At 31.8% G+C, this 22,876-nt stretch overlaps 1 protein-coding gene across 1 annotated transcript; it reads left to right on the top strand.

Annotated features, from left to right (window-relative positions):
- Nucleotides 1–1,098: 1,098 nt before the first annotated feature.
- Nucleotides 1,099–1,470, top strand: LOTGIDRAFT_131613 (hypothetical protein; the record flags this gene model as incomplete). The annotated part of the gene is made up of 1 exon (XM_009066337.1): nt 1,099–1,470. A coding segment is annotated over one exon (372 nt), but the record flags the coding sequence as incomplete, so codon positions are not given.
- Nucleotides 1,471–22,876: the final 21,406 nt, after the last annotated feature.

The raw sequence follows: 22,876 nt of genomic DNA, 5'->3' as shown, positions 1-22,876 counted from the left end.
TAGAAAATAGTTCCTTTAGTTGCGTTTATTTACTTCTGTAATAATTTTTTGAATTGTTTCATTGTATTCACATTTAAATTTTGTGCATTCAGACGCATGTCAATAAAAAAAATACAATCCTCAAGTTACTGCACATGAATCCGATATGAAGGTGTTACAAATAATAAGAAAATATGTTACCTTTCAACTGATTCTGAGAATGTTTGATGTTAATGACATGATGTGACGGCACTGACGTAATAAGTATGACATATCAATGGATTAGAAAATATATTAAGATGGTGTTAAGATATACTATTTATATATTTTATTCATTCTATTATAGCACTTTATTACGTACATCTGTCACAATGCATAAATTCATCACCTTGGTATGAGACTGTATTATAATAACCACATCCTTTGTCCTCAATATAAAAAATTTTAGTGTAGGGCCATCTGATCTACAAGGAATAGTGTCATTCTTTACCTGTCAAACAAAATGAATTTCTTTATCAAGTCTTTTGTGTTTACCTGTCAACAGGTCGCGTGTCTTAACGGTTTCTACATGTAGATATTATCTTCTTTATCTCATTTCTTATACACTTTACTTTCTTTAATGATATTTACAAGTCAACCCAGCATGTAAAGGGTGTTATACTTGACACTGATTATACTGAAATCATATCTCGTGTTTAAACGAAACCCTATCCATAGATTGGCCGTTGTTTTCCCGTCTGAATATTACAGCTAGATTGATTGAACATGTTTCTCTTAAAACACAATTTTCTGTAAGCATATTGTCTCTTCTGGTCAGATATAATGTTACCTACGAACGATTACCGTGCCCCCCCCCCCCCCCTCAAAAAAAAACAACAATAGAAATAACAGATAATACCAAACTGGAATTGAGATAGCAATAGCTACGAGAAATAAAAATGACAGCAATTACATACAGCAATATGCTTACCAACAACTACCAATAGTTTGAAACGACTACCAGCATCTGCCAATAGTTTGAAACGACTACAAGCACTTACCAATCATCTGAAATGACAACCAGTGGCAACCAATCGTTTGAAAAAACTACCAGCACCTACCAATCGTTTGTAACTAAAACCAGTGCCTACTAATCGTTTGAAACGATTACCAGTGCCTACCAATCATTTTAACTACTACCAGCGCCTATCAGTACTACCAACTCCTACCAATAGTTTGAAACGCTTACTAACTCCTACCAATAGTTTAGAACGCTTGCCAACACCTACCAATAGTTTGAAACGCTTACCAACACCTACTAATAGTTTGACACGCTTACCAACACCTACTAATAGTTTGAAACGCTTACCAACACCTACCAATAGTTTGAAACTCTTACCAACATCTACCAATACTTTGAAACGACTATCAGCACCTACTAGTAGTTTGATACGACTATCAGCACCTACCAATCTTATGAATCGACTACCAGCACATACCAATAATTTGTAGCGACTACAGGTACCCACCAATAGTTTAAAACGATTACATTGAAACAAAACCGGTACCAATACCTGTCCACTGATACAAAACCAGTACTCTTATCCACCAACTGATCACAACAGGTACCAGTACCTATCCACTGATACAAAACCAGTACCAGCACCTACAAATCATATGATATCGTCAAATACCATAATCTACCAAAACAAAGCCTGTGACAACAGACTACGTGTACGTCTACTACTATATAGAAGACAGTATATCCCGAAAACACTACTTACACATCCTGTTAGAACACCCAAAACGACAAGGTTTGCAGCCATTGAGCAAGCATTTTGCGGACTTAGAGGGAGTCAGATCCCCGATATTTACGAGAACAATACAAACAACAGCTAGTAAAAATCTGTTATCGACTACAGCAGCGCATGAAATACATCTTACCACTGTCCTAAGCGTGTGACTCAAATGATACAGTTCTTAAAAAAACATGAACAACACTACGAGACATTTTATAGTTACTTGGAATTGATTGACATTTTTAGAATTCACGTTACAAGAAGACGTATTCCAGAAAAGTTTTCAAGAGACTAATATAGTGTGTAGCAGATCTAATATAAAGACCATTTTAAATGTTTATTATGTTTTTTAAGACACTGGACATAGTTTAAGGTTATTTTTAACGAGGTTAATGAACAGTGTGCATTATTTTGTATCCAAGTAAATCTCAACAGTTTTCACCAGTTAAAAAGCAAAGCAAACAATGACGAGGACTGTAATTTAATAACCAGATAAGGAGTGGTCAAAACAATACCTGACCTTAGAATGTATATGGTCAAATTGACCTCTCCCGGTTAAATTTCTCTAAGTCCCGTAATTGAAAAACAGTTAAATCCAAAATAAAATATGGTATGGACATTTTATACCTTGCTAATCTGAGGTGTCTGACTTGAGGTTAATCTCGGATGCTAAACGTTTGTTGAGGTCACACCGTGCTAATGAAATTTAATCTAAAACCACCATTCTTATGATCCACGAAAAGAAAATAATAAAGTACAGAGAATAGTTTGTTTTTTTTATTGTAAAGGATTGTTAGGAACTATATCGATATATTTGTGAATAACTACGTGAAAGGTTATATTTTAAGTTGAAAGATGTACATGTAATTGCTTCCTTGTGGAAACTGTCTTTATAAAATTTAATGTGTTCTCTCCCTTTAACTTATTTTCATAAGTTCAATGGGACACCATACAAATCGTTAGTTATGTTAAGTGGATTTTATATTCATTAAATGTTGTTTATGCCTAAATTGTGTTCAAATGGCGAACATGTAATGTTATTATATTCCAGTGTCAAAAGTGTTTATCGAAGTATCGAACTAAAGGAAATCCGATCTATATCTATAACTATAAGGTATATCTTATGTTGTGTTTTAAGATGTAAAGTTGTGTTAAGTCCCCCCAAAAAATCATGCTGATGTTATACAAAATAAATAAATTATGTCATGTTGTGTTATAAGATTTGAAACTATATAATATTCCAGAGTTCATACAGAACTATATCATGATGTTACATTAACCATTTTGTGTTAATAGAACAAATACTTCAATCACCTTGTGTTTATTTATCTAAAAGTTAACCATGTGCATGGTGTTATAACTGAATCACAATGATTGTGTTAAAGATGTTCATGTTCTTGTCAATTCATGCTCAACGTTTGATTACGTAATTGTTTTTTTCTTATGAATAAAATCATGTATTCATTGTTAAAATACCATCGTTTTGTTCGATTGGGCTTTCTTGATGGTGTACGACTATGGCCCCTTTTACACCAGGCTGTTATAAAGCGTTCCGTTCTCGGCTCAGACCAGGCCGCGTTAAAATATGCCATTTACATTACAGTAAAACTCTTGTGGTCTCTGAAAGGTTCTTCAATATATATGTAGTGAAAATAAAAAGCGTTCTCGACACGGTTATCATTAAAGTTAAAATTAACCCCTATAGTCATCGTGATGTAATTGAAGACATCTGGATGCAATTAACAATTTCACTGAATAATGAAGAAATTCCACGAGAATAGGTGAAGGTCGCTTCTGAAGCATGCGCAGTAAACGTTCTCGGAACGATTACCGTTTACATTTTATCGAGTCTGTTCTGAAAACCGTTCCGAGATCGCCTCACCAATGGGCCAGAATTTGAACGGTACTCAAAACGCTCGACCGTTTGCATTACACTAAATTCATCCTCAGAACGAATAAATTTTGTAATGTAAAAGGGGTTTTTGAGAAAGATTGCGAACGGAAGATCTTTATCTAGCGATCGACTAATCATTAAAACTTAAATCTAATAAACAAATTACGATTGTTTTTTATTGAAACATTATTAACATTCTTAGGAAATGTCATATAACTATATAGATATAAGAAATTTTGGTCACCCATCTTTACAGTTTAATTAAAATCAGACCTAACTTCCGTTAGTATTTTATTACTTTCGTTTCGAATGTTTTATAAGCTTTGTACGTAACTACTACAGTCTAACACTGTCCTTCTTGACTTTTCATTCTGTTAATTTTTGCTTGACCTATGTTTTAACCAATCACGTGGAGGCCCTTTCCAGCGACGGGATAATGTGACGCAAACAATAGGTGCATTCCGAGTCGTATTAGAATGCCGGACTTTATAGACTGCCATCTTAAATACATCAACGACTATACAATGTTATAATTACAGAACATAGGCTATAACATGTTGCAGTAATAGAACCAATATATATCATGCTATGTTAATAAAACTAAAGCTATATAATATTGTGAACAAAAACTATACCGTTTTGTGTTTTTAGAACAAAACATTTATTCATACTGTGTTATTTGAACAAACGTTGTAGTAATTTTTAGAACTAAACATATTTCCTGTTGTATTTGTAAAACAAAAACTTTATCTTGTTGTGCTAATTTTTGTTGTGTGAATTGATTAAGCAAAACCTAAATGAAATTTCTAAAATAACGATTCCTCACTTTTTGTGAAAATCACAAAATCAAAAATGTTTACAAGAATTGACAATCTTTGTATTTATAATATAAGAATCCATGGCCTGTTTTTAAACGGAAATAGAATCATTACTATATCATGCTTGTTTATAGAATTAAAACTAAGTTGTGTTATGTGAACCGAAATAAAATCACAACTGTTATATGAGAGTATTTTATTTATAAAATATTTATGTGTTTGTCTGTCTATTGATAAGTGATGTTAACCTCTTATGAGCTGATTAGATGCGATATCAATCGTATTCAATAGCTGATCCTTCTTTAACCCAATCTCAAATTCCTTTCCTTTTAATTTTATGTTCAGCGAGTATAATCGGTTTCCCTCCAACAATCGCCAAGTTAAGGATTTACGGACTCATTGGATATGGTTATTGAAATATTGCATGCCTTATTCTAATATTTAGAAGTATTGAATTCTATATCTCTGATTCAATTGTAATCCTTCACATTTGCATTTAAATGCGTAATTGTAATTACACTTTTTTGTTCATAAAGTCTCGTGATTGTTCCACTTTGGTCAAATAATTTGCCAAAAGAAGCACTATATCAAGTGTCAATTCAACCAAAACTAGGGCCTACAGCATATTTTAGTATTAGGAACACAGGCGAAGAAAGAAACAAAACAAATCCTCTGGCAACCATTTTGTCTGCACACAGAAACCTGTGTCAAGTCTCATAAACCAGTTCCGTTCTCGGTACGGATACAGTCATCGTATCACGTTTGACATGGTACACTAGATTGGTTCTATTTGAATGTAACCAATCAGATCGGTCATCTAAACAAAACACAAGATCGCTTTGCCACCGCCCGTTTGAAGAGATAAGAACAAATTCTTTCCAAGTAAATATTTCAAAGTAAGATTTGATTTTCTCTCGGCTTCAATTCTGCACCGAAAAGCTTACACAATTCTGTACCGTATATTAATCAAAATATTTAATGGCACAATCTTTTTGTTTTGCTTACGTTCGCAAATAAAGCGTCACAACGAGCGATTTGTTTTGATTGGCTGAAATTCTCCTACCAAGACAGCAGGGGCTATTTTGAGTAGACAATATTTAGCTATAAATACGTAATTTTTCCCACATATTGTATTAATAGAACCAAACGTTATCGGATTGTATTAATAGAACCAAACCTCTATCAGATTGTATTAATAGAACCAAACCTCTATCAGATTGTATTAATAGAACCAAACCTCTATCAGATTGTATTAATAGAACCAAACCTCTATCAGATTGTATTAATAGAACCAAACTTTATCATATTGTATTAATAGAAACAAACCTCTATCAGATTGTATTAATAGAACCAAACCTCTATCAGATTGTATTAATAGAACCAAAACTCTATCAGGTTGTATTAATAGAACCAAAACTCTATCAGATTGTATTAATAGAACCAAAACTTTATCAGATTGTATTAATAGAACCAAACTTTATCATATTGTATTAATAGAACAAACCTCTATCAGATTGTATTAATAGAACCAAAACTCTATCAGATTGTATTAATAGAACCAAACCTCTATCAGATTGTATTAATAGAACCAAACTTTATCATATTGTATTAATAAAACCAAACCTCTATAACTGTATTAATAGAACCAAACCTCTATCAGATTGTATTAATAGAACCAAACTTGATCATATTGTATTAATAGAACCAAACCTCTATCAGATTGTATTAATAGAACCAAACTTGATCATATTGTATTAATAGAACCAAACCTCTATCAGATTGTATTAATAGAACCAAACCTCTATCAGATTGTATTAATAGAACCAAACCTCTATCAGATTGTATTAATAGAACCAAACCTCTATCAGATTGTATTAATAGAACCAAACCTCTATCAGATTGTATTAATAGAACCAAACCTCTATAACTGTATTAATAGAACCAAACCTCTATCAGATTGTATTAATAGAACCAAACCTCTATCAGATTGTATTAATAGAACCAAACTTTATCATATTGTATTAATAGAACAAAACTTTATCAGATTGTATTAATAGAAGCAAACCTCTATCAGATTGTATTAATAGAACAAAACTTTATCAGATTGTATTAATAGAACCAAACCTCTATCAGATTGTATTAATAGAACAAAACTTTATCAGATTGTATTAATAGAACCAAACCTCTATCAGATTGTATTAATAGAACAAAACCTTTATCGGATTGTATTAATAAAATCAAACCTCTATCAGATTGTATTAATAGAACAAAACTTTACCAGATTGTATTAATAGAACCAAACTTTATCATATTGTATTAATAGAATCAAACCTCTATCAGATTGTATTAATAGAACCAAACCTCTACCAGATTGTATTAATAGAACCAAACTCTATCATATTGTATTAATAGAACCAAACCTCTATCAGATTGTATTAATAGAACCAAACCTCTATCAGATTGTATTAATAGAACCAAACATCTATCAGATTGTATTAATAGAACCAAACCTCTATCAGATTGTATAAATAAATAAACTTTATCAGATTGTATTAATAAAATCAAGCCTTTATCAGATTGTATTAATAGAACCAAACCTCTATCAGATTGTATTAATAGAACCAAACCTCTATCATATTGTATTAATAGAACCAAACCTCTATCAGATTGTATAAATAAATAAACTTTATCAGATTGTATTAATAGAATCAAACCTCTATCAGATTGTATAAATAAATAAACTTTATCAGATTGTATTAATAGAACCAAACCTCTATCAGATTGTATTAATAGAACCAAACCTCTATCAGATTGTATTAATAGAACAAACCTCTATCAGATTGTATTAATAGAACAAACCTCTATCAGATTGTATAAATAAATAAACTTTATCAGATTATATTAAAGAACCAAAACTTTATCATATTATATTAAAGAACCAAAACTCTATGTGTTGTGTAAAAAAACAAAACAATATCATGTGTGAATAGAACTTGAACTAGACAATGGGTTTTAGAATCAAAACTTAATCAAAATTGTTTGTTAATAAAACAGAAACCATATCATTTGTCAAGAGAATAAAGTTTATATTATGCCTGTTAGTAGAAACTAAAATTGCGTTTTGTTATCAGATTTTAAAACTAGCTAAAAAGATACAATGTTTGTGTTGATAAAACCTAACTATATCCTTTTTATGCGCCCACATTGAAAGGTATTTTGTGTGAAAATAACCAAACTATATCAGTTGTGCTAATATAACCAAAACTGTATTATGTTATGTTAATAGAGCAAAAACAGTTTCATGTTGTATATATAGACATAGCGTTATTGACGGGTTCTTCCAAAATCCTCAGGCAAAAAGTGATAAAAAGTGATTTGTCTACAATTGATACATATATATAAATAGAAGTATAGTTCGTTAATGCTTGGTCTGTATATCGTAGTTACAGTGCCACATAAAGACTGCATCATGTTGTGTTGGCAGTGCCGATATAAAACCTTGTTATTTCAATAGAATGAAACTATATTATGTTGTGTTAAATTTAACGAAACTATATCGTGTTGTGTTAATAAGGTAGAAACAAAACTATAGAATGCTATATTAATAGAACGAAACTATACAATTTTGTGTTAATAGCACGAAACTATATCATGTTTGGTTAATGTGGAAAAACTGTCCCAGTATTATTTTTCGTACAGTTTACAATAAAGATTTTAAAATCATATAACCGAAGAATGTATACAAATTTCTTATCTACAAGCATATAATTGTGTAATACGGAATTCCCTTTGACACCATCGTTTGCTTGTGAATATCACATTCCAAGAAGAATTCCACCGATGATTACATGAACATATATCACCGTGATTGTGTGTTTTGTCTGAAGAAAAAAGTTAACTGCACGTGTGTCTAAGGTATTCAATATTGCACTCAGGCCTTGGCAAAGTGATCATGTTGTTCATAAACAATATGATGAAGTGTCGTTATAATAAAATTATATGATGTGGTGTCATTATAATAAAATTATATGATGTGGTGCCGTAATAATAAAACTATATGATGTGGTGTCATTATAATAAATTATATGATGTGGTGCCGTAATAATAAAACATTATGATGGGGTGTCATTATAATAAAACTATATGATGTGGTGTCATAATAATAAAACTATATGATGTGGTGTCATAATAATAAAACTATATCATGTGGTGTCATTATAATAAAACTATATCATGTGGTGATATAATAATAAAACTATATGATGTGGTGCCATAATAATAAAACTATATCATGTGGTGTCATTATAATAAAACTATATCATGTGGTGATATAATAATAAAACTATATCATGTGGTGCCATAATAATAAAACTATATCATGTGGTGTCATTATAATAAAACTATATCATGTGTGTGTCATAAAAATAAAACAAGATGATGTGTCACAATAATAAATGTGGTGTCATTATCACAAACCCTTTTCATATTGTGTACACAGAATTAAATGAAACAGTGTCAAATGACACAGTATCTGAAAGGATTTTAAAATCACAATGTTGCATAAGCTGTTGTAGCATAAAACTGTAAAACATGATGTGCAAAGCTGTTTTTTGATCAAGAAGTTTTTATTTTTTGCTGCTGAAGAAAATTACTCTGAATGAGGCACAGTTGGCGTTGTTGCAAGTCTGTTTGTACGGCTGTCTGTAACTGTGTAAGATTCTATTCAAATAAATTACACGGCAGAAATCTTATAAAATTTAATTACATAGAATGATATAGCAGCCATGTCACTGTACAACAATTTACTTGTAAAGGCAATCGAATATTTTGTGCATCACTTGATGCACAAAGCACTATTATTAGCTGTAACTGTTAATTATTATCTTTTCATGCCTTAAAAAATCTTATATCATTTACCATCCACCAGTTCAGCAATCAAATATATCAAACATAAAAAGACTAATTAATGCTGACATCATAAAAATGTGAATTGTTCTGAATTGGTCATTCATCACTGAACAATAATTGTAGAGGTTGGCAGTTTTGTCTAGATTATCAATTAAACCAATGTTACTCAAACATTTGAATAAAGGAATAACGTCTTCACTATAATTACAAGTGATGGCTTTTTACTGCAATAAAGTAATAATTAGATCGATTTTTCACAGTTATTAAGTCTACTTGCCTTTATGGAAAATATTTCCTTTTGCCCATGGTTTTAAACAAGATTTTTCCTAGTTATTGTTAAGTTTTCATTTGGTTGGTGAAAGTGTTTGTAAAAACAATATAATTTGATGAGATAGATGAAAATCAATTTAGGTCAAATATCGTCCAGAAATAGAATGTGTTTCTTAGAAGAACAAGGGCAATTACTCATATAAAATACTTAAAATTACTTTTGAAGGTTTCATTTATGGTAAAAATCCGACAATAAAAGTACCTTCTAAAGTGTTTACAAGCTAAAAATTGCATGTGCTTCTAGATAATATAATGTGGATTTTTTTTCGATAGGGTTAATCTTTGGATGAACAGAAATTATTTCATCAATATTCGTTCAAATCTGTCAGGAAGTGTGCATTCTAGGAAATTATAAGCAACTGTGGACATAATGACCGACGGACATTGGTGGACAATATACGCTAAATCATGGAAGATATCAAAGGGTATAATTATTCTCCAGATCACCACTCTGTGAATAATATGTACTGGTTTTAGAATATATAGCATTTCAGTGAAATAAAAAAATGATCCGATGAATTATCAGCTGATTTTCTCCTTTATTTCAATTATCATCAATTTAAATCAATTGATTTAATTTGTCCAGTTAGCCATGTCGTTTTTCGTTCAATGAATTGATGTCGGTTTCTTTACAATATTTTATCCAACATTACACATTAGCTGCACTTGACAGACGGACATCACAATCCATTGTTACTACTTATTACAATTTCCGGTTCTTTCACGCTTCTGATGTAATGGTCGCCTAATACGACACGGTCGCGCGTGAGGTACATCCCCTAACAATGGTTTATTATATGATTCACCCCATACCATGTGGTCAAATGACCCATTGCTTCCCTTAAACCAATTACTAGTCTTTGATGGATGATGTTAAAATTACAAACTAGGGGTTGTGAATAGTGTATTATAAACGATTTAAGTGAATTCTTATTACAAGAAAGATATATCACATAATAACCAAGATACACCTCCGGGTAAATATGGGTGATTTGAAACATTATTAGCCTATATCTATCTTATCTGTATCCTATGTATTTTTAATTCCTTTTTTCACGGCGAACATACAAGACTTTTCAATAACAGAAAAAGAACAGCGGCTCAACCACCAGACACTACAGAATAAAAATTACAAAAAATACCAACAACTACAATTATATATAAAGGAGTGAAATAACATTTACTAACTGAAAATCTTTAAATCCTCCTTAAACAGGCATTAAATCGACAGAGGATTCTCAGGAGGGCATGTGTTAAAATGAAAATTTCCAGGAGAGGAACCCAAACCAACACATGCCTCCACTCATTTAGTAATTGAGCCACTGAAAATGAATTAGAAATATATAGGATAAAGATAGATAGAGGTAAATAATCCTTATCATTGTTCAAATTATTATTTTCCTCCGTTAGCTATCAGAAGATAAGAAGCAATGCTTATTTAAGATAAAAAAAAAATCCACACTGATGCCTTAATTCACAAAACCGGTGTCTTTGTAAATTTTCCCTTTTTATTATTTTGTTTAGAAGTTTCCTTTGATTTACATGATTTTTTGAGGAAGTTGAAGTAAAATCACTGATGTGTATAATGAAGAGTAAGGAGAAGGGATATTACGAGCTTCTCAATGTTATGTTTTGTGTGCTCTAGACAAGTAATAATAGAAAGATGCCGCTAAGAGAACTTAACGAGACGCTCAGTAAGGTCATTTACTTCGATGTTCTAACATTTTACTCACTAAAGTATCTTCAAAAGACACTTGTTTGTACAATTCGTAAATATTCCGGGTGATTTGAACACTTTAAAATGAATGATGAAAATCCTTTCAAAATATTTTTTAAGACAAGGTCTTTGCTACGTATCAGTTGTTCAAAATTATATTTAGAGAACTTGAAGTGGTTTACGCAATTGCAGAAAGCCATAACCACATTTTGACGTTACTATCACAATGACTTGAATGTTATTTTTAACAAATTCCTATTATTTAGAGTGAGGTGATGTTAAAAAGTCTCTATAAAGGAACGACCATCAGTATATAGAGATATTCTTAAAACAATAAGACTTTGTTGCTCGTAATATTCAGGTAGATCATTAAAAGGTTCGCACTCCCAATTATACCCCCCCCTTAATTCTTAACAAAATTTAAAAAAATAAGATTTTTATACGTTTTCATCGTTAGGTATGTTTCATAATGCACCAAATCAATTCAATTTCTCTTGAATTGTTGAAAACAAGCCTACACACCTAAACAAGACAATACTTCTGAGTGCAAATTCTAAGGTAATTTAGTATAGTAAAAACATTATTGGCAAGCGAAAATTTTGATGTAAAATGTCAAAAATGAAAGTAAAGTTTGATCTGTTCTAAAGCTCATTGTTTTAAATATATTTTGTCTGACCAGTAGTTGGCCTGACTACTATATTCATATTGTTCAATGACCATATACCATTGCACGTGTTATGACCAAACCACATCATATTATCATTTATATTGTGGTCAAAATAAAATTAATTTTTTGACATCCTACGATTTTCATCTAATTTAACATCATATAAAGAATATGCCATCAACAATTGACATGTAAATTAATCCATTAAAAATTTATGGCGTTAGCAAGGAAATTGACCGTGAGTTGAATTTAAAACCAGTGGATTGTTCAATTAATCCTCACGTTGCTCGGTCTTAATAAGATTTTTATTGGCGATATTATTTAGAATTATATTATAATACACGTGGTTTATACTCTACATGCCAAACTAATCTGGTTTAATCTCGGTGGCATAATGAAAGCTGGTCATTTCAATGTTTGACAAGAAATGGCACACACTAGCGCAAAATATTATTAAAAAACACTCTCGGCTTATGCGGATGTAGTTACTATTAAACATGCTTTCCTTTGCTGCTATGGGCTTGGCACTAAAAGCGATAGAAATGTTTCAATTCTACTCGCTTATTGAAATATTTGACTATTATATACTTTAAGGTGCATAGTGTTCCAGTGATGTCAACTTTATTCCTTCGTGTGTCTAGCATAAAGATGATTCAATCCATAAATGACAATAAATCCTTTTTCTCTAAAACAAAAAAATAAACCTTAGTTTCATAATAGAAGGCTGTTAGTGTCTCTGTGATCTATAGCTTTATATTATAAGACATTTTTTAGGTAATGTCTTTGATTCTTACTTTGTATATTATGTCTAGTCTGAAATGTAGTTCCAGTTTTTATGCGCCCACATCTCGCTATATGTTGACGTATATTACTGTGTATGTCGGTTCGCTCACATTTACTCAGAAACACTCTAGCATCTACATTTTCTTTTTATCTAATTTTGATCATTTTCAAATTTAAGCGCTTTCCAAATATTAACCGTGATATTGATTCTTGTAACAACTTAACTTCTCATTTTTAAATTTTTGGTATGATGGTATATGGTCACCAATTCCATTGGCAGTTCATTAATCACTGTGATTCTTAGTATTGAAAGCTCAGCTCTATAATTATTTATAACCAACTTTCACAAAACTCACAATGGTATATCATAAATTGAACAACATGTTTCAATTCGAACAGGTTTAACGTAACCGAATGTGATCTCTAATATTGAAAAAGCAGAAAGTCCAATGATTTTCTACTGATTTTATAAAGATAGCTTGCCAGGCAAGGTAATAAACGCTCACTGACATCTTTGATTTTGAATAAAAGTATTTGGCAGTACAGTGACGATCACCAGTATGAAAGCGATAATGAATAAAAGTTTTGTCAAAACCGACAAGAAACGTGCCTTTTAGTGTTTACAAGCTAGAAATTGAAAACTTTTTCAAAAACAAGGTCAATAACTCCTATAAAACACTTTTTGATTTTCAATAGGGTTCATCCATGGGTGATAAAAAACAAATTCACCAATTTTTGTCAAAATCCGTCGAGATTGTGCCTTCAATAGTGTTAAAGAGCTAAAAATTGAACGCGTTTTCAAGAACAAGGGCAAACTCATACTAAATATATATCGATTCTTCTGATTTTCAATAAGGTTCATCCTTGGGTGGTAACAAACACTCTTATCAAGTTTTGTCAAAACCTCTCAAGAATTGCGCCTTCGAGTGTTTACGAGGATTTCAAGAACAAGGGCAATAACTTAAACTAAATATTTTTGATTTTACTTATTTTCAATAGGCTTTTTCCTTGAGTGATTACAAACAAGTCAAGAATTGTGACTTCAAGAATGTTTTCGTGCAATTACATGGAAGTATAAAAAATGCTATAGGTCCTTTTGTTTTCAACTGATTTTATAATAGGTCTTATGGTTTTCAACTGATTTTTTATGAAACCACATGCCGAAGTCAGCGTATTCGACCGTATTCCACTATCGCGGTATACTGCGATCGTTCTGTTAACGGCATAGAAATGTATAGTAAGTAAATAAAAGAAAAACTTTGTAAAATATGATTTTAAAATCAAAACGAAATGCATCATTGGTAAACAGATAGTAATACTATAATAATATGCATTAGTAAGTGTCAGAATTATCCCCTATAGGCAATTAATCTAAAGACTATATTCAGGTTTCAATTGTAAAATGTTGGAAGTAAAAAATCTCGCCCAAGAATACTCAAAGAAATCTACCATTCATTACCGAGGCAGATTAAGCTTTACGGAAACTGCCGAGGATTGCCGAATGCCACTTCTTTTTTCTATTAAGTTTATTTTGTAATATTGTATCATAACTAGAAAAAAACCAAGTGGTTGCCTGGCAAAATACGCCCACTTTCCTGATACATTTTCAGTATGTCAAGGGCAGTCACCTATATGTGTCAAATCATACCAAAAATCTGAAAACTGTACTCTCTATTGTGTTCACAAACAAATTTTGACTCGTTTTTCATAAATCAAGGGCAATAACTCAAAAACGTTCATCGAAAGGTCGTCAAATTCGAACTCGTCTGAGATCTCATTAACATAAATGATCACACAAATCAAATCAGATAAAAACTGTTGTCTCTATTGCGTTCACAAGCCAATTAGTGGACGGACGGATCGACCGACCGACGGACGGACAGGGGCGACGACAATATACGACCATATTATAATTATACCATGAGAAATAGCAGAAATGTCAAATGACCGACGCCAATAACGGTAATAAGTACTCTTTTTTCACATCATAGTTAGAAAGTTTATAAGTTTTCGGTCATTTAGATTTCATGCTTGGTGTAAATTAACGTCCTTTTCTTTAGCTGTTTTATAATAAATTTAAGGTATTATTTGCTATGAGATAAAAACAGAACAAGAATAATACGATCAAGCTATGGTGATGATTATTTTACGTCCTACCTTATTAAAATAACAATAATTCTATCAGAATATCATAGATATTAAAGTTAAAATCATTTTTAAGTGCCAAATTATAGCGCAGGTGGTTACATTTTTTCAAGGTTCATTAAATCTACTTTATGTATATTAATAAGATTTGCCATCAATATCTCGATATTCACAATCAAACGAGTCTCAGTTTAGATATTTTTCTATTCTATTATACCTTAATATCTATTGTTAGGTTATATTTATTAGTTAAAATCAACAATTTGTGATAAAAATGGACTCCCGCTTGTCTCTACTCCCTTTTTTCGGCACTTCAAAAAACTCATAAAGTTTGATCAAGCATGTAATGTCCATTAGACTTTTCTAAAATGTTTTATGATCATTGAGGCGTGGGCAAATACGACAAAATAATGATTTGATATTTAATATTTTGAATATTAATCTATTTTATCGCATTGAACATAATATTTGTCAACAGTGCCATTAACAACAGACAAACATAAATTAACATACTATTATAATAAATTATGTATATCCCCTTAATATGTATATGTATTATGATAGATAATCTACAATGCTACAATTCTATACAGGTTTCTGTTCCTTTAACAATAGAGAAAACGATTCCATTCAGAGTTTATTGGTTGTTTTTTGATCATTCTTGAACAAACTCTGGTTTACTTGTCAATCATGGAGATTCCAATTTACTATCTATCTGTCTCAAGAATACTCAACTCGAGTATGAACATGCTGGTAGAGTAATGTTTTCTCGGGATAGTCAATTACATTTTTCCAAGTGGTCCTGTTGTGTTAATAGAAAAGGGTGATACCGCAAATAGTTTTACCCTTAAGTATTATTTATTTTGTGTTAAAAATGTTTGGTTTTGTTAATAATTCGAATAATGAATCTGCGACAAAAATTGATATCCATGACTTGTTATTATGTGATATAAATATGAGGAAGTAAGTTTTATTTCGGAAATGAAAACTAACTGCTGCATATTGCTAAATCAGTGTTATGCCAGTGTTAACTTGAAACCAATTTAACATAATTATATATCTATCAACAACTAAATTTACTAAACGACCATGATATTCACAAATCGATTCTATTTATAAATCAGAAAAGAATAGAAGTACTATGGAAAACGAACAATTTATCTAAAATATATTTTTTTTTTAAAGATACCACATACTAATATATTATCCGAGAAGGATCCATTGTAAGACTATCTACACGTATAACTTGTCATATGTACGCGTGTTACATCAAAAACCGTCTCGTGTTATCTGTCCACCTCTCACCACGTCACTGAACGTCTAATCTCGATATTCTTGTTGTTCATGCAATATTATACAACATCTGGTTGATTTCTAGCCCTGGTTGAAGTTGATTGTTATCTTTGGACACACTTCCATCTACATAAAAACAATATGAAGAGGTTGTATGGACTCTATTGATCTGCAATATCCAAGTCGCACTAGGATTAAACACTCGTGTTCCGATCACCGATACCCTACATGTGTTGGTCGTAGCGCCAACCGTGATGCGTGCTACGGAATGGAAATACTGAACATATTCTGCACGCGCTTTGTCAATCAGAGAAGCGAAGTAGTTAAAGTGTGATTAGCGGTTTGTGCTGATCGCACGTTTCCAGCACCCATCCACTCTATAATTATATTAGTAGAGTGTAGAGACTTGGATATGGACTGATAAGTACAGAACTGGTGGCCTGTGTCTCATGACAACTTTTTTAGAAGTGACACATCACCTATGAAAAATGATGTGTCAAAAACTGATGATTAATTTCATTTTAATTAGCAACTTTAATTGAATGAAAACCCATAATTTGTCAAAGAGCAATTTCATTTCTGGTTCCAATTAAAATTTGATAAAGTTAGGATGGTCTTTTTATTTGTGTAGTAACAATGAGTGAAAGGTTGTGGGTATATGAAAAAGACAGACACCAGTCATTGGTATCTTGCTGTTTCAGTACATCTGCAGACTTCTTGTTAAAAACCTATTACTGTGTTATGAGAAATAAGTTGGTTGATTCAGGCGACCGGCGACTTGTCTACATCTCTATATAATTACTTTCAGTTACTAAAATACTTAACGTTGGTACTTTGAGATGGCAAAGTAGATATATAAATGTGCGTTCGGTGACGAAGAAGGGGCTCGTTGGGTTACGTTGTCTGCCCATCTCAAAATCTGACAGGTTGATATTAAGACGTTTCACAATCGCAAGATAACCATATGATGTGAATTTTCCAATTAGCGTGACACACACAACTTATAATTTTAAAAACTGATGATGAATGAACGTTATGAAATCTTTAAAAGCATAATGGTCCCAATTACTTAGGGTATCAGCAAATATCAGCCATGTTTCTGCCTTACTTTGTGATTGTGAATAAATTCCTAAATCCTGAATCATATTTTTGTATCTATTAATAGCCTGCATTTAAAGGTCAAAAATAAAGTCACTTGGATGAACTATCATGAAAGGAATGTCAAATTGACAAACTAACACAAAATGGGTTACACCAATGAAGATAGTTGTGCATATAAATTGTCTATAAATTGATCAATGAATGAAACGAGCGTAGTGCCATTCGACTATTTTTGGTCAGTTTGAAACATTTTTCTAGATATATTTTTTACCACAAATTAGGCCTACTGACTAATGACAATATTTTCTTGTTTTTGACAATATGATCCAATTTCACGCTAGCTTCGAGAAAAGTATATGATCTATACATTAAAATATTGTTGTGTATGATCTATGGATGTATGTCATCTATTGTATTATTTAATGCCCGGTTTAACAAACCACTGTTTGATGTAACTTAACCCTCTTTATCATCGTCCAGTAAACGTTCAATGTTTCTCTTTTCACCAACTGATGTTTTGATTTGATGCTGTATTGTAACTTTACCAAGTAAAATCCTCTCTGTTGATTAGACCTGTCATTTCATGACAACATATGACAAGAGAATATTGATGTTTTTTTTTCAACTTCAAGTCAAGGTTTTGTATACTACACTGCCCTACACGCGCCTGTCATAAACCGTCCACGTGGGGATTAGTTGAAGGTAGAAAATGATTGTCCTATTACCCTGTCTGCCCAGTACAAAGAATCAATGGACATATTATTTATAAAGATAATACAGTAAATTGAGGATATTGTCACCTGCCAGCACAAAGAATAACATTATCTTCACTACATTCTACTGCCAACAAATTACCTCAACCCAAGTAGAATTATATCTAGAGCTATTGCTGACGTGGTTTTATTCATTTAAATGAATATCCAGTACGTTGAAATTTAACGGATTCGGGGCGAATTTTTAATTTTCACTATTTAAGGCATTATGTAACAACATAAAACCAAACACTATTTTCAGCTTTCGTTCTAATTCCACCGCTTAACTTTCAAAAAAATTAAATTTTATCGAATTTAGTCAATTATTAAAAATTCACTAATGCATAAATCATATCGGTTATAGAATAATCAGAGTAAGAAAGTATGAACGTTCCCTTATCTTATAACAATAATTAATATTCCTCCTCTCAGAGATGCAGATCGAAGGGTCCGATATAGACAAAGTTTCTTGCGGTTCAGATGGGAAATAGATCCAGACACTTTGCTCTACCCGCTTTGAAATTCAAAACATTACAGTCAAAAAGATACCATTGCCACTGTCCTTAATCTAATATACCTAGCTGTTCAAATGATTGCATTCCGGTGTGGCGGGGCTATTACGACACATGTCTAACGATCTTTTCAAGGCGTTTCAGAATAGATTGCCGAATCTTGTCGTTTGTATTGAACATGTCTAAAACAATTGCCGTGACTTGCACGTGAAAAGAAATTCGTCATTAACGATCTGTTAAACTATATGGACCCGATCCAATAAATCAAATATGATGTCGTTCCATGTTAAATCAAGAAATTCAACTTTCTTTAACTTTTTCCGGAAATTTAATTGAAAACCTTCGTTTTCTTTAAGTCACATGAAAGCCTGGCCAATACTTTTCACTTAATTTTTCATATTTATTTACCACAATCTGAACAAAATGACAATTTCCAACAAAGTCTAGACCAAAAGAGGCATGTAACAACAAAAGGGACAAAAGGGAATGTAATTTTTTTTTTCATATAAGGATTAACTTTAAAACATGCTTATATATCGTCGACATAGAAAAGTTTTATGATCGACATTACAATATCACAGTGTCAGAATGCAACAATTCTATTCTATTTTTTAAAACTCTTTCAGACGCTCCACGACTGGTTTGCGCTTATTTAAACTTCCATAGAGCTGTCGCGTTTAGAATCTCAACCTGGAGAGTATACCCAAATAAAGTCTGCCCCCAATTTGTACCTCCGGTCTCGTCAAATTTCCTCAACAATGAGCTTTCTCTTACATAACAGCAGTTCTGTAGTTTTCATATTCCGTGTTCACAAACTTTCGGAATACGTGTTCTGCATGATCTGTTAAGTACTTTTGGCTCAGCTACTTCCCTTGAGATGTGAAATTTGCTCAGTAATATCAATTTAAATATCGACTCCCGTGGCACATCTTAATTAACTTGTGTTATGTTCTTTAGCAGCACTGACAATATGTTGCACATTCGGCGCTAACATGCCCTTACACTTTAAAAACCACTTTGATGTGTGTGTGTGTGGGGTTTTTTTTTTCAATCTGTTTATCTCGTACATTCTTTTTTTTTGCTTGCAACATCTAACTGTGTTTCTTGATGAATGATTAGGACAAAGGTTTTGGTTAAAGTTCACTATTCACTAGACAGATGATAGGCTTTTGATTTCCAAAATGTCCCGATTAATCCACCATACTCAAGCATTTTCAACAACACAATATGTTTGAAACATTTGAAAAATCTGTTTTCATGAAGTAAGATGGACTCCTTGTATAATTTTCCCGAAGCTTATTTTTGTAAGTATGAAACCTATTCATGAGAACAACCCACAATCTTTGGGTAATCAATCGAAAAGAGGAGATTATCGTAATCTAGCGATACTTTAGGCCAGTCCATGCTTTCAAACTTCCTAATATTTATAAATTATTGGGAAAATATGAGAGTCCATTTTCAGTGTTTTTTGGGTATGGATATATTGTCCGTAAATCTTCGAAGCTCAATGTTACCATGAAATTGCTCAGGCTCTCTTGGCAAATATTTCTGGATACGGAACCAGCTTCCAAGTGGAATGTCGTAGAAATTTAAAAGTTAGTAGAAGAGAGGACGATTTAAATTACAATTTGAGTAATTATTTGACTGAAGAAATGATTTGGATATTATGTGTTATTAAGGTTTTCCCCAAAAACGATTTTTCAACCATCACAATAACATTGTAAGAATTGGTAGTCAAGAACATGGTTTTGGCTCAAATACAAATTTTGAAACGGTCATTTGGAAGACGAAACATATAAATTAGAATAATTAAAAGACACGCCTCTCTATGACCCAGTTAAAATGAGCATTGTAGAGTCATCTCCTCTGACAGATACTTCGGTTGCAGTATGCATAAGTGAGGATTTTATATCTGAGATAACCTATAGACCGTGTACAATGTAGTGCAGGCCAGCGGTTCGAGTTATGATTAGGAATAGATCGTGTATTGATACTCTGGGGTATTGTTGGGATTCTTACTTGTGTGCAAATGCACTTGGCGATACATACAAATCGTTAGGATATGATTGGTACAAAACGACTACTATACAACATTAGATATGGTGTAACAAGTCATTGGCTTTTGTGTCATAAATCCTTGAGAAATCTAATTTTACAACCAAGTACAAGCAGGATTCTTATAGTTATTAAAATGTCCAACAAAAAAAAACATTAATGGACACACGTTCTGACCAAACATAGTTAACGAAGGCCGTATACAATTTTTTCTTCATGGCATCTGTTCTTAATAATAGGCTAGTCTTATCACATCATTCATAATCATTTTACTTCACTTTCTATGGTGATGTGACCATACTGGAGCCACAGGCTAAAAACTTGGACTTTCTTTTTTATTATTATAATTTCGAATGACACTGCGCTCCTTAAGATTATTGTGATTTGATACCAAAGAAAAGTTAGTTTCATTGTGAATTATTTTTTAAGATGTTTACATTGGCAATGAATGTTTATATTCAATCTTAATTAATCTTCCATCAAGCCATTATCATGACTTGTTTTCATCTGTTCATAACTTTTTCTTAAAATGTTATTTTTACAAGGTATTTGACAATCTGATGTAAAATGTGTACAGTGAACACTAAAGATTACTAAAGCCCGGGGCAATACAAACAAACTTGAAACTCTTTAGTATCATTTTAGAATGCCTCCCTGTAGCATATATCAAAACAAACTTATTTCTCAAAAAGACAATAATGGACAATTTTCTACATTTCTCTATCAACAGAAATTGTGTATCCATGCACGCCTGTCTGATAATTCATATCAAAACAGATAAATGGGCGGGCCGAAGTTTTGGTTAGTGATTTCGTTTAATTGCACATACATGTTAAACATAGTTCACATAACTAATATAAAGAAATAAAATACTAAATGTTTATCGAATATAAAGTCTTGTAACAATACCAACTACTATCAAATTTCCTTTTGGGAAAATGTGTTGAGTACATCAGATCCTAGAAAGCTACACGTACTGGGACAAAATTATGATTGTATGACTTATATTTTACCAGGTTATTATTGCATGACGTTATTTAACAATAGCATCATTGAGTGAAGGCAAACGTGAAAAATATCTCATTTTGGACATTTCTGTGGTTTACTCCAGCAATCGGTTATCCAGGTTGCGAATTGTGTCCAAACCAGACAGACTGCAATGAAATTGCGTAAAAGATTCGTGTAGGTCTTTATTATAAAACAAAAGAGTCCTAATACTAACAAAAAAACAATACATAAATAGGATATTCCAGTAATTGACCCGTATTCTTGAGCGATTTGGATTTACTGCAGTAATTCATGTGCCATCTCTTTCCATTTTAAATCACGAACTTAATTCGAACTTCTTTAACATTCCACATGAAAGCCTGGCTACAACTTGTAATATCGTCGAAAATTCCACATATCATGACCATGAAAGTTAAAATAGGCAAAGCGAAATTAGACTACCTGTTGAATATAAAAATCTACCTGTACAGAAAACACTGAAATTTCACATCTGAAATTCGAAGAGGATGTCGAAAAATACCAAGGGCAATCAAAAATTAGTTTATGTAAAAATAATGTTCCAAGAATATGTAACTATGTACTAATACTTTCTGATAAGACAAACCAGTCTTAATGCAGAAGCAGTTTTCTCGTATGTAAATTCAATGCAGGCCTACAAAGACTTTCTTATAAGAGATGGAAAATCGGTAATAAATATGATGATCAAGACTTTCTAATATGGAAAATATGAGATATCAAATATATGAATATGGTGATATAGAGTTTATATTAATATGTTGCACCAGACTTTCTTGTTAGGTCAATCAGTATACGTGATGGACTAGGCTCTTTAATATGATGAATATGCGATATTAGACTTTCAAATGTGGTAAATCGACGTAAATAATTGTTTACTTAACTTTCTAATATTGGTAATCAGTTGATATATGGAAAGATATAAATATGGAATACAAGATTTCTAGTATGGGATATCAGTCTATATAAATATGGGGTACTATGTGCTTAGTCTACATTATGTGGTTTACTTTTCAAATATTGTCGTAATTGAAATCTGTCTTTCTGAAAATTAATAGATATAAAAGGACATTGATATGGGGTACTAGACTTATTTCTAATGTGATACAACTGTGGTTCGG

The sequence above is a fragment of the Lottia gigantea genome (assembly GCF_000327385.1).
Source record: "Lottia gigantea unplaced genomic scaffold LOTGIsca_75, whole genome shotgun sequence".
Taxonomy (NCBI): Eukaryota; Metazoa; Mollusca; class Gastropoda; family Lottiidae; genus Lottia; species Lottia gigantea.
Note: the sequence above shows the minus strand (reverse complement) of the source record. Positions and strands in the feature narration are given on the sequence as shown.